The 13855-nt window shown below is 39.2% G+C and overlaps 1 protein-coding gene across 1 annotated transcript; it reads right to left on the reverse strand.

Annotated features, from left to right (window-relative positions):
* Positions 1-9966: 9966 nt before the first annotated feature.
* LOC114552703 (uncharacterized) lies at positions 9967-12326 on the reverse strand. Its single transcript, XM_028573704.1, has 5 exons — positions 12031-12326; positions 11566-11678; positions 11031-11188; positions 10583-10715; positions 9967-10485 (listed from the first exon to the last, which is right to left on the reverse strand). The coding sequence occupies exons 1-5, from the start codon at positions 12308-12310 to the stop codon at positions 10027-10029; spliced, it is 1143 nt and encodes a 380-aa protein (XP_028429505.1). The 5' UTR covers positions 12311-12326; the 3' UTR covers positions 9967-10026.
* Between the last annotated feature and the right edge of the window lie 1529 nt (positions 12327-13855).

Consider the following 13855-nt stretch of genomic DNA (forward strand, 5'->3'; position numbering starts at 1 on the left):
TAGACAAAAATACCTACGTTTTGATGTATAAATTGTGTATGACAAGTAGATATTGTGGGCAGGAGAGCAATTTATTAAGAAGGAACTAAGATTTTTCGAAGCTTCACACTCTGGATGATGACATCATCACTCTAAGCAGCGCAATACACACTCTGTTTAATCGATAAAATTTCCTGAAATAATCACTAAACTTAAACAGCTTTTTCACAAAAACTGTAAAAGATATCAAACTGAAAGGTAGACCCCGGATAGCTGAATATTTTGTGAACATTTTAAAGTTTGTTTGGCGTCTGTAGGTGAAAGTATGAAGGAGTTGAAAATTTTGGGAGCGGAAGAAGATTTTAAGGAGTTGAAGCCTGCTCTCATTCACTTCAATGTTAAAAAAAAGTTTGAAAAAGCTTAAAATTTTAAAAAGTAAAAATAGTAGAAAAGAAGTTGAAGAAGTCCCATCATTAGCTGAAAGAGCTGAACATTTGAAAAGTTGAATGGTTTAAATAGATGAAAGTATGCAGAAGTTACAGAGAGCCAAAAAACGTACGGAAGACGGAAGAATAACTAGAAAATGCATTTCCTGCAGAAAATGCGTGGGAATGCTGAATAGCTGAATTGCTAAAGCTAAACTGGATGAATAGCTCAAATCCGTAAGAAGAAGTTGAAGTAGTGAGAATAGTTGAAAAAGTGGAAATCGTTAAAAAGTTCAAAGTTGACGCTAAACTGATTTGTTGGCTATAAAAGTTGAAAAATGACAAAATATGTAGAACATTGTGAGGTCTTTAGCTGAAGCTGAAGAATAGTTGAAAAAGTGGAAATTGGTTCAATAAATATGAATTTCATTGAAAAGTTGAAGAACACCACTAATAAAATACAATATATAATAATAAAATCATTTCTTGAAATACATTTGTAGAAAAGCGGCAAGCTAAACTGTAATACTGTCAAAAGTGGAAGTTTCAATAAATTGACTAAAAAGACTTATTATCAGCCATATCCATTGCATAGAACAAACAAGAGAGAAAGAGAGGGATAGAGAGGAAAGGAGAGAGAGAGAGGGAAAAAAAGATAGAGAAATAGAGAGAGGGGGAGGGAGGGAGGGAGAGAGGGAGGGAGAAGGAGGGATGGAGAGAGAAGGAGAGAGAGAGGAAGAGAGAGAAGGGGAGAGAGAGGGGGATGAGAGAGAGAGAGGGGGAAAGACAAAGAGAGAGAAAGAGAAGGAGAGAGAGGGAGAGACAAAGAGAGAGAAAGAGGAGAGAGGGATAGAGAGAGAAAGAGAGAGAAAGAGGATAGAGAGGGAGAGAGAGAGGCAAACGGAAAGAAAGAGAGAGAGAGGGAAAGAGTGATAGAGAGAGAGAAAGGAAGAGAGGGGGAGGTACAGACAGGGAGGGAGAAGGAGGGATGGAGAGAGTGAAAGAAAAAGAGAGAGTGAGAGGGATAGAGAGAGAAAGAGAGAGAGACGGATAGAGAGGGAGAGAGAGGCAGGTGGAAAAAGAGAGATAGAGAGGGGGAGCGAGAGAAGACAGACAGACAGACCAGAACAAGAGAATAGAAGAGAGAAGGCAGACTAAAGTTCATATTCCTGCCTGTAGTATCTGGGTGTGTATCTGTTGTCATGGTAACGACTGGCCAGTGAATGTTTGTAGTAGGAAGTAGTGAGAGTAGTAGAAAAAGTGGAAATCGTTTTAAGAAGTATGAATTTCATTAAAAAGCTAAAAGTTGACGCTAAAGTGAACTGTTGGCTTCAAAAGTTGAAAAATGACAAAATATGTAGAACATTGTGAGGTCTGAGAGGGAGAGACAAAGAGAGAGAAAGAGAAGAAAAGAGAGAGGGAGAGAGAGATGGAGAGAGAGAGAGAGAGAGAGAGAGAGGGAAAGAAAGAGATGGAGAGAGAAAGGAAGAGAGTGGGGAAGAGAGGGAAGGAGAAGGAGGGATGAAGAGAGAAGGAGAGAGAGAGAAAAAGAGAGAGAGACAGGGAGAGATAGAGAGAGGCAGAGGCAGAGGTAAAGAAAAAGAGACAGAGAGAGAGAGAGAGGGAAAGAGAGAGATGGAGGGAGGGAGAGAGACAGAGAGGGAGGGAAGGAGATAGAGAGGGAGTGAGGGAGACAGAAAAAAAAGGAGTGAGGGAGGGATACAGACAGCGGGAAGAAAGAAGACAGAGGGAGGAAGGGAGACAGAGGGAGGAAGACAGAAGTAGGGTAGGAGACAGCGAGAGACGGAGAATGAGGGAGGAGGAGGGAGACAAAAACAAAAAAACAGAGGAGGGACGGAGAGAGAAAAGGAGGGATGGAGGGAGACACAGACAGATTAGGAGACAGACAGAAGTGGAAGGCAACAGATCTAGACTACTGTTCATATTACTGCCTGTAGTACCTGGGTGTGTCTGTGAAAGTGTTGTCATGGTAACGAATGGCCATGTTTACAAACATGCTTTGATGTCTGTAATCAAGTTAACGAGCCTGTCACCTGCTGAATCTGTCAGCTGTGCTGTGCTTCAGCTATTCAGTGTCCCTGAGAGTGAGCTCTCAAACAGAGGCTCAGGCTGCCAAAACTATAACAGATATCACTCAAATGATGTTATCCTGAGCACCACAAGGCCTTTGTGAATGTATCGGTATAAAATTTATGTTGATAAACTTAAAAATGTGGGCATATCAGCTATCTAAAAAGTGGTTCGCCAGCGTTCGCTGGGAATTGAGCAGAATTTTTAATATGGGAGCCAATGCAGAAAGATTTCAAACTCTCGTCATTTGGAAGCTTGCTGAGCCAAAGGTATAAGATGTGTCAAAAAACCCTAACCCTTTCCTGAAACTAGACAAAAATACCTACGTTTTGATGTATGAACTGTGTATGACAAGTAGATATTGTGGGCGTGAGAGCAGGTTTTAGAGAAGAGACAAAGATTATTTTTTTGAAGCTTCACCCTCTGAGCGATGACATCACCACTCTAAGCAGCGCAATACACACTCTGTTTAATCGATAGAATTTCCTGAAATATTCACTAAACTTAAACAGCTTTTTCTCAAAAACTGTAAAAGGTATCACATTGAAAGGTAATAGCCAGATAGCTGAATATTTTGTGAACATTTTAAAGTTTGTTTGGCGTCTGTAGGTGAAAGTATGAAGGAGCTGAACATTTTTGGAGCGGAAGAAGATTTTAAGGAGTTGAAGGCTGCTCTCATTTACTTCAATGTTAAAAAAAAGTGATAAAATGGTTAAAATTTTAAAAAGTATAAATAGTAGAAAAAAAGTTGAAGAAGTCCCATCATTAGCTGAAAGAGGTGAACATTTGAAAAGTTGAATGGTTTAAATCGGTGAAAGTATGCAGAAGTTACAGAGAGCCAAAAAACGTACGGAATAAAATTAATAAAATTAAAATTAAAACTAGAAAATGCATTTCCTGCGGAAAATGCGTGGGAATGCTGAATAGCTGAATTGCTAAAGCTAAACTTGATGAATAGCTCAAATCCGTAAGAAGAAGTTGAAGTAGTGAGAATAGTTGAAAAAGTCGTTAAAAAGTTCAAAGTTGACGCTAAACTGAATTGTTGGCTATAAAAGTTGAAAAATGACAAAATATGTAGAACATTGTGAGGTCTTTAGCTGAAGCTGAAGAATAGTTAAAAAAGTGGAAATTGGTTCAATAAATATGAATTTCATTGAAAAGTTGAAGAACACCACTAATACAATATAATATATAATAATACAATAATAATGTAATACTGTCAAAAGTGGAAGTTTCAATAAATTGACTAAAAAGACTTATTGTCAGCCATATCCATTGCATAGAACAAACAAGAGAGAAAGAGAGGGATAGAGAGGAAAGGAGAGAGAGGGAAAGAAAGATAGAGAGAAAGAGAGAGAGAGAGAGGGAAAGAAAGATAGAGAGATAGAGAGAGGGGGGGGGAGGGAGGGAGGGAGAGAGGGAGGGAGAGGGAGGGATGGAGAGAGAAGGAAATAGAGAGAGAGAGGGACAGGGAGAGAGAGAGGGGGATGAGAGAGAGAGAGAGGGAAAGACAAAGAGAGAGAGAAAGAGAAGGAGAGAGAGGGAACGAGAGAGAGGGATAGAGAGAGAAAGAGAGAGAGAGGATAGAGAGGGAGAGAGAGAGGCAAAGGGAAAGAAAGAGTCAGAGAGAGAGAGGGAAAGAGAGTGATAGAGAGAGAGACGGATAGAGAGGTAGAGAGAGGCAGATGGAAAGAGAGAGATAGAGAGGGGGAGCGAGAGAAGACAGACAGACAGACCAGAACAACAGAATAGAAGAGAGAAGACAGACTAAAGTTCATATTCCTGCCTGTAGTATCTGGGTGTGTATCTGTTGTCATGGTAACGACTGGCCAGTGAATGTTTGTAGTAGTTGAAGTAGTGAGAGTAGTAGAAAAAGTGGAAATCGTTTTAAGAAGTATGAATTTCATTAAAAAGCTAAAAGTTGACGCTAAACTGAACTGTTGGCTTCAAAAGTTGAAAAATGACAAAATATGTAGAAAATTGTGAGGTCTGAGAGGGAGAGACAAAGAGAGAGAAAGAGAAGGAAAGAGAGAGAGAGGGGGATAGAGAGAGAGATGGAAAGAGAGAGAGAGAAAGAGAGGGAGAGAGAGGGAAAGAAAGAGATGGAGAGAGAAAGGAAGAGATGGGGGAAGAGAGGAAGGGAGAAAGAGGGATGAAGAGAGGAGAGAGAGAAAAAGAGAGAGAGACAGGGAGAGAGAAAGAGAAAGAGATAGAGAGAGAGGGGGGGAGGGAGGGAGAGAGGGAGGGAGAAGGAGGGATGGAGAGAGAAGGAAATAGAGAGAGAGAGGGATAGGGAGAGAGAGAGAGGGGGAGAGAGAGGGGATGAGAGAGAGAGAGGGAGAGAGGGATAGAGAGAGAAAGAGAGAGAGACGGATAGAGAGGTAGAGAGAGGCAGATGGAAAAAGAGAGATAGAGAGGGGGAGCGGGAGAAGACAGACAGACAGACCAGAACAAGAGAATAGAAGAGAGAAGGCAGACTAAAGTTCATATTCCTGCCTGTAGTATCTGGGTGTGTATCTGTTGTCATGGTAACGACTGGCCAGTGAATGTTTGTAGTAGTTGAAGTAGTGAGAGTAGTAGAAAAAGTGGAAATCGTTTTAAGAAGTATGAATTTCATTAAAAAGCTAAAAGTTGATGCTAAACTGAACTGTTGGCTTCAAAAGTTGAAAAATGACAAAATATGTAGAACATTGTGAGGTCTGAGAGGGAGAGACAAAGAGAGAGAAAGAGAAGGAAAGAGAGAGAGAGGGGGATAGAGAGAGATGGAGGAAGGGAGAGAGACAGAGAGGGAGAGAGAGAGAGAGAGAGGGAAAGAAAGAGATGGAGAGATAAAGGAAGAGTGGGGAAGAGAGGGAAGGAGAAGGAGGGATGAAGAGAGAAGGAGAGAGAGAGAAAAAGAGAGAGAGACAGGGAGAGAGAAAGAGAGAGAGGCAGAGGTAAAGAAAAAGAGACAGAGAGAGAGAGAGAGGGAAAGAGAGAGATGGAGGGAGGGAGAGAGACAGAGAGGGAGGGAAGGAGATAGTGAGGGAGACAGAAAAGAAAAAGAAGGAGTGAGGGAGGGATACAGACAGAGGGAGGAAAGAAGACAGAGGGAGGAAAGGAGACAGAGGGAGGAAGACAGAAGTAGGGTAGGAGACAGCGAGAGACGGAGAATGAGGGAGGAGGAGGGAGACAAAAACAAAAAAACAGAGGAGGGACGGAGAGAGAAAAGGAGGGAGGGAGGGAGACAGATTAGGAGACAGAAAGAAGTGGAAGGCAACAGATCTAGACTACTGTTCATATTACTGCCTGTAGTATCTGGGTGTGTCTGTGAAAGTGTTGTCATGGTAACGAATGGTAATGTTTACAAACATGCTTTGATGTCTGTAATTAAGTTAACGAGCCTGTCACCTGCTGAATCTGTCAGCTGTGCTGTGCTTCAGCTATTCAGAGTCCCTGAGAGTGAGCTCTCAAACAGAGGCGTGTATATGTGTGTGTGTGTGTGTGTGTGTGTGTGTGTGTGTGTGTTTGCGTGTGTGCATGTGTGTGAGTTTGCAAAATAAAACATGAATAGCTGAATTGCTAAAGCTAAACTAGATGAATAGCTAATAAGTTGAAGTAGTTGAAAAATTCAAATAACACCTTGGCCAGGGACAAACTAATTGATTTCCCACAGTGGGATTTGAACCCAGGCCCCCCACACTCTAGCCATGTGCCATAACCACTGCGCTATCTTCAGAACAGACAAACAATGTTCCTTCAGCACTTATAAAGCCTCTCTTTGATCATTAATCCCCACACCTGATTAGTGAGAGACAGTGTGGGAGAACTCTTCAAGCAAGACTTAATAAATCCACAACAGTACATGCTATTGAAACAGCAACTTGACCGTTAGAGACACACAGCCTTTGTGAACATATCGGTATAAAATTTATATGGATAAACATAAAAATGTGGGCATATCAGTGATTTAAAAAAGTGGTTTGTTCTGCTCTTCGCTGGAAAATATGGACCTCTTTTATCATTGGAGCGGATTGAGGCAAATTGGTTATTCTCATCATTTGGAAGCTCGTTGAGCCAAAAGTATGAGACGTATCACATAACTGAGCATATTTTTTGAAACTATACAAAAATACCTACGTTTTGATGTATAAATTGTGTATGACAAGTAGATATTGTGGGCATGAGAGCAGTTTACACACAAGGAACTAAGATTATTTTTTTGAAGCTTCACCCTCTAGCTGTGACATCATCCACTCTAAACTGCGCAATACACACTCTATTTAATCGATAAAATTTCTTGAAATGATCCCTAAACTTAAACAGCTTTATCACAAAAACTGTAAAAGATATCAACCTGAAAGGTAATAGCCGGATAGCTGAATATTTTGTGAACATTTTAAAGTTTGTTTGGAGTCTGTAGGTGAAAGTATGAAGGAGCTGAAAATTTTGGGAGCGGAAGAAGATTTTAAGGAGTTGAAGGCTGCTCTCATTCACTTCAATGTTAAAAAAAAGTTATAAAACGCTTAAAATTTTAAAAAGTATAAATAGTAGAAAAAAAGTTGAAGAAGTCCCATCATTAGCTGAAAGAGCTGAACATTTGAAAAGTTGAATGGTTTAAATAGGTGAAAGTATGCAGAAGTTACAGAGAGCCAAAAAACATACGGAATAAAGTTAAAATTAATAAAATTAAAGTTAAAAATAAAGAACAGAATAACAATAGATGGAATGCTGTAGAACAGCATTCCCCCAATAAAGAACAGAATAACAATCCGCTTGTTAAGTCGTGACGTAACCACACTCCAATAATACTGTTTCCGGGTCCAAACGCCGGGTCCGCTCTAACGGCTCTAACGCTTTTGCCCGACTATGCCGCAGTGCTGTGTCCCGTGTTGTTTAAATAGATCGGAGTTTAAAAAAACTAGTGACATTCAACTGTCTTTTTACCGCTTTCCATGTGACGAGAAAGAGAAGAGGAAATGGCTGCAGTTGATAAGGTAAGTTACAAATATTAAACAAATGAAGAAACTTTGTTCTGTGCCGCCTAGTTAAGATGAAACTAGCTAGCTACGGCTAGTTAGCTAACGTTAGCTTTGGCAACAGTCTACAAACAAGCCTAAGCATGAAGATGTGCGTACGTAGCAAGAAAAAACATTAGACCAGTTTGATATTATGATAACTGCTAACGTTTCTCATTTCAATAATAATTGAGCATTGTTAGAGGGAGTCTGACATAAGATCAGAATCATGGTTAATGGCCAGGTATGTTTACATATTTGATTCTGATCTTACATTGCTCAGTGTACATACACAGAACAAGCCTGGCCAAATCCAATCTTGAAGAAGCTGTGTGTGTCTTAGTATGCTTGGTTTCAGGTTATGGAACAAACAATTCCCCTTTTAGTAAATTAGTGTTATATTATGTAATACAGTATTATTAGGTATTATCAAAATTTCACCTGTAGTAGGTCAGTCTGGTCACTAGGAAGGTACTACAACCTTTTGAACATGAAAAGAACTTTAATCAAATATGTTTATGAAACAATTACTGTAATTGTAACGTACAGTAAAGGAGGTATTGTCAGAATTTCACCAGTAGTAAGTCAGTCAGGTCAATAGGAACATGCTACAACCTTTGAATAATAATAAAAAAAATCCCTTTGGTGAATTAATGTAATTTGATTCTAAAAGTAATATTTATTAATTTATTAATAATTATATATTATTTTTTTACAGACGTGAAAAAATTCACTCCAAATTGCAACTCTAGGGTGTGCAGTTGGCATTTCCCCAATGGAAAAGCAGCTGGACCATCGCGATTTGCTTGGAATGAGGGGAAGACTTTCCAATTCCCCGAGCACCTCAGCAATCTCCCTAAACGGAAGAAACAAATGGTCCCTAGCATTGTTGAGGATGAGGGAACAGATGCTGACATGGTAACTGCAGAGACCCCATGTACTTCAAAAAGTCTTGTGGCACTTGAAGTGGAGAATGACATGCTGAGGGAAGAGAATGATATATTGAAAAAACAATTGAACAAACAAAAGCAAACTTTTTCCTTCAGTCAAATTTCTTCCAGCCCTGACAGAGTCCAGTATTTTACTGGATTGCCTGATGCTGCCACTGTCCTGTTTTTGGAAGCGCTTCTTTCTAAATTCGAGCTACAATATCATTCTGATTGGACTGTCCAAATGATGCCCCTAATTGATCAATTGCTCCTGACCTTAATGAAGCTTAGACTAAATTGCGGCCACGTAGACCTTGCAACAAGGTTTAATTGTAGCACAGCCACAGTAACCAACATCTTCACCACCATCATTAGTGCCCTGTATGATATTTTGTATGTCGGTTTGCTTGAGAACAACATCCCCTCCACAGCCAAGAATCAAACATCGCTGCCAGACTGCTTCCAGCCCTTCCCTAACTGTAGGATCGTCCTCGACTGCACAGAGGTTGCCGTCTCTAACACAGAGAGGCTTGATGCACAGTGCCATTTGTACAGCCAGTACAAAGGACGAACCACACTTAAGGCTTTAATTGGTGTTGCGCCTAATGGAGTTATTACCTTTGCCAGTGACCTGTACGGTGGGAGTGCCTCAGACAAGGCGATAACAGCTGACTGTGGACTTCTCCAACATTTACATCCCGGTGATATGGTTATGGCAGACAAGGGCTTCACAATTCGTGACATTTTGCCAGAAGGAGTTTCCCTGAACATCCCGTCTTTCCTTGTCAATGGACAGTTTACGCAGGAAGAAGTGAACAATAACCGATTCATTTCGAAAGCTAGGATACATGTGGAGCGTGCAATTCAGCGACTGAAAGCGTTTCACATTTTGGACCACATTCCATACCAGTTTAAACTAAATGTAAACAAGATAGTTAGTGTGTGTGTGTCTTACAAATTTACAAACACCCATTCTCCGTGAAATTGTATGAGTTAACTGTGTTTGTACATGCATGAATTTCTGTATATTTGCTTGCATATTTGATTACACACTACATGTACTTACTATAGAGTTAAAAAAGACTAAATGTAAATAAGGTTAGGGTAGAATAAGGGTTTGGTTGAGGGTTAGTTTTACAAGTTTTGTATAGCATGAAGGGCTTAAAAACTATAATAATAAATATATGTAATATTTGTGATGTATAATATAAATGTGATATAATAATAAATATGTATAATAAATAAAATACCTGGCTTGTGTGAAATGTCAAAGTTTCATTTATTTTCTTAAAACTGTGAGAGTTGTAAGGTAGGAAAATCTTTATAAAATATAGGGTACACAGCATTTTATCTTATCTTGAAGTAAGTAAAGCACTACAAACATTCAACATTTATCTTAAATTACTTTTAAAGCAGTTCAAGGTTGTAAAAAAAAAAAAAAAGGTTATGCACAAAAATAGGCTACAGCTGATTAAATGCAAGAAGCCACAACAAAAGTATTTACAGAAAACAAGGGGAGACACTGGTGAATACATTTTACTAATATCACGTTTCCCAGTTATTTACTTCCATAAAAGCTTTAGTGGGTAGATTTGTTTTCTTTTCTTAAAACTGTGAGAGAATGTAAGGTAGGAAACAATCTTTATAAAATATTTCCAGAGTGTCAATGTTCACAGCCCATGTAGGATCTTTGAGCACTGGCAGAATGACAAGGTCAAGAGGTGTCCACACAAGCAGGTGACAGCTGTTGGCTCCGGTCAGGTGCAGGTTTCCCTGGATCTGATGCCAGTAGTTGTGACTTTGTTTTAGTGTCAGGGAACCAACCACTTCATCGAACTCCATGAAAAAGTCCCTACTCTCCGCTGCCTGCAGGATAGTCTTGGTTCTGGCTGACCACGGACACTTGACTTCAATCACGCAGTTTCCAAACACCGTGCCATCAGGAGATCCACCAAGCAGGCCGCTATCAGACAGGACCAGTCCCCTCTCTTGTATAACAACACCAGTGCGCTCAGTGTATTCCTGCTTTGCCCTTGGCTCATGCAGGATTCCCCAATCACATGCCTTGGGGGGAGGGGACAAATACCACTGAGTCTTAATAAGTGTATTCTTAGACACAGATGCCTTCATTTTAAATATTCACTTATTAACTACAGCTTACTTTAGATCCTTCTTTGAGGTTGTACTGGCCAAGCAGGGTTTTGAATAAGGAAGGCGGGTAAGACTTCCGCTTGACTGCTGCCAAGACCAAACCAAAGTTACTTGCTGTTATCCTTTTCTTGCGATATGTAAACCTGTTAAAAGAAACCAACGATTAGAGAGACCAATTTTGCTCAACAATTGGAATTACAGTTTCATGTACAAACAATCTGACATTCTCCAGCACACTTCTACATTTTGAGCAAATTTACAGCCTTTAGCAGACAATTTGGAACTGATCCGCAGCCATTCCACAGTTGGTGAAAATCCGGGGTTAGAGTAAATGACAGCAGAATGTCATCAGGGCTAACTTAGTTATGCTTTTGTTGTCTGTTTGCATGCGTTTAAGGTTCAGCGTGTTAGACTCTCTGAACCACCAGAGTATACTTTATATTAATAAGCTTTCTTACCATAATGAGTTCTTAGCCTGGCCAACAGTTGCTTCCTCAATCTGCTGCTTCTCCTGATCATTGACAGCAAGCATTGACAGCACATATAGAGCCTTGTCCTCAGCTTGGACAAAACCTGGGCTGGTCACCAGCCCATCAAACATCTTGATTGGGAGAGTCTAGATATAAAGTTAGGCACAAGTTGTGAAGTCAGTGAGGTGTCCACATACTTAGCCACATAGTGTATACAAAATACATTTGAAATGAAAGCAATGGTTTACATACATACATACATACATACATACATGTGTGTAGTTTACCAAATTTATTATGAGCCTAAATTATGTATTGTTATTTTTTAACTATATTACACAGTTTGAAACCTACCCCTGGTTCAAATTTTGAAAAATTAAACATATAACATTGTACAAAACAAAATGATTATGTGTTGGATGACAAAACCCTAGCTGAATTGTCATTGATTTAATGTAAGTGTAATTGTGATGTTTCTGCTAATTCTAATGGAACATTAAAGTACAAACGTAAAAAATCTTACCTGAGGTGTCTCTGGACTCAAAATCCACCCCATCCCTGTAAAACGCCCAAGCTGTAACAAGGATGCCTGAGCCCATTCTTTGTCCTCCTGGGTGACAGGTCTTTTGATGCCAGCTGAAATAATGGTATACAAATGGTTATAATGATAAAATGAGTAATGTATTTATCTCAATTTAATAGCATTTTATTATAATCATCATTTATTCATAGCACACAATCTAAGCTTTTAAAAAAAAAAAAAAAAAAAAAAAAAAAAAAAAAAAATCTCAGTGTACATCTCAGCCTCACTGTCTTGCAACTATATTTCAATATGGTGATATGATCATGATTTTTCAGCTGCAATACAACACACCGCGAGTGTATGTTAACTTAAATACGATTAATCTCATTAGCAATAGCTTTAAACCACATTACGTAGTTAAGAAAATAATTCAAACCACGCAACATCAACAAACCTATTACAAACCTCGTGTTGTGGATGGTGTCATCTCTGACACTCTCTTGGTTGCAATGTCGTCCCCCTTCGGAGCGTTGGCCTTCTTCCACACACATTCCACGTCGGTGCGGGACACATTTTTCTCAACCCAAATCAACAAAGCTGCCATATGATGGCACTTGTCTCTGCCGATTGGGCACTCGCATGTGCTGTACCTGACTGCCTGGCCCTCAACGTGCACCTGTATTGAAAACAATTTAACCCTCACCCTAACACTTCTAAAACACATTGCTGTCAGCGCTGTTACCATAACAATACTTCTGTAGCTAGCCGGGGCTATCAGATCATACTACTACATTGACTAGCCTAAAAGTTCCCTAAAACCTGACTGTCACATATTTACTTTTTAATCCTCGTTTAGTTACATCCACAGTTATAGCAGTCCTGTACATTTTTTTTCTTTTGAAATACCTCATCCAGAACATGGAATATCACCTTACGTCAACTAGCTAGCTAGCTTACAGCTAACTCACCTCAACCTCGTAAACCTTCTTTTTCATTGATGCCTGGACTCTACCCTTAATTATGCCACCTGAATGATGCGCTACACTAACCACTCTGTTTGAGTTAAAGGAGTTTAAACCCTTTTTGACCGCCAAGGGTACCTCACTAAAGAAGGACGTGATCGTAAATAAATTTACAGGTTCCGCCATTGTTATTGATCTGGACGTGCTGAGCGCTTGGACCCGGAAGAGGCTAAACGTCACGCGTGACGTCAGACTTAACAACCGGATAGGTTGAATGCTGTAGAACAGCATTCCCCCAATAATAAATAAAGAACAGAATAACAATAGATGGAATGCTGTAGAACAGCATTCCCCCAATAAAGAAAATGGCCGACACGAATAACAATAATTGGAATGCTGTAGAACAGCATTCCCACTAATAAAATGGCCGACACGAATAACAATAGTTGGAATGCTGTAGAACAGCATTCCCACTAAATAAAAGATATGAATTGTACTGAAACTGAAAAATAAGGATATAATGTATAAATCATATAAGGTGGAGATAAAAAATAAAAATAAGTTGTCTTCTGGTTAGAAGACAATCATAGGAACATTAGTTCTTGACTAGTTCTTTTGACATAGGAACATTAGTTCTTGACTAGTTCTTTTGACAACCAAGTCATGTATTTTGGGAAATCTGAAGACAAAATGTTCAGCTTTGATTTTTAAATTTAAACACTGTCATAGCTTTTCAATAGGGTTTAGATTAGCCCATGGAAGAGTTTACACGTGAAAATCCTTTAACACACCTTTAACACACCTTTAACTACCAGCTGAAACCCCACACTATAAGTTTTGTAAAATATATTCCTTGTCATTCTTTCCTTTTCCTTCTATGTATGTATGTATATATATATATATATATATATATATATATATATACATACATACATACATACATACATACATACATACATACATACATACATACACATACATACATATCTGTTTTGTCTTCCAAGAAAACAGATAATGAACGAAAAAGAAAGGTGACATAAAAAATTAATTAATAAAATAAAAGATATTAATTGTGATGAAATACAAAATAAGCATACACTGTTCGAATTATACGATATATATAAAATATCAATGTACCAAAAACAATCTGTGTCTTAGAGTCAGTGTCCATGGGTCAGTAGTGTAAGTTGCTAATTGTTGAATCCGTCCATTGTTGGCACAAACCAAAACTCTTAACAGAGCACAGTGTAATTGTGAAGATGTAAGGGGCTGTAGCATTGTGACCTATGATGATCCAGGGACTGTAGAACTGCTGCTTCCAGGTATCT

This window comes from Perca flavescens, chromosome 3 (assembly GCF_004354835.1).
Source record: "Perca flavescens isolate YP-PL-M2 chromosome 3, PFLA_1.0, whole genome shotgun sequence".
NCBI classification, from domain to species: Eukaryota; Metazoa; Chordata; class Actinopteri; order Perciformes; family Percidae; genus Perca; species Perca flavescens.

Excerpts from the sequence above, each read along its gene's own strand:
- LOC114552703 (XM_028573704.1), bottom strand. The coding sequence starts at position 12,310 with ATGGTAACAGCGCTGACAGCAATGTGTTTTAGAAGTGTTAGGGTGAGG. Across the intron at positions 11,679-12,030 it reads GACACCATCCACAACACGAG|CTGGCATCAAAAGACCTGTC; the intron begins GTTTGTAATAGG and ends CCATTATTTCAG. Across the intron at positions 10,716-11,030 it reads CAGGCTAAGAACTCATTATG|GTTTACATATCGCAAGAAAA; the intron begins GTAAGAAAGCTT and ends TTCTTTTAACAG.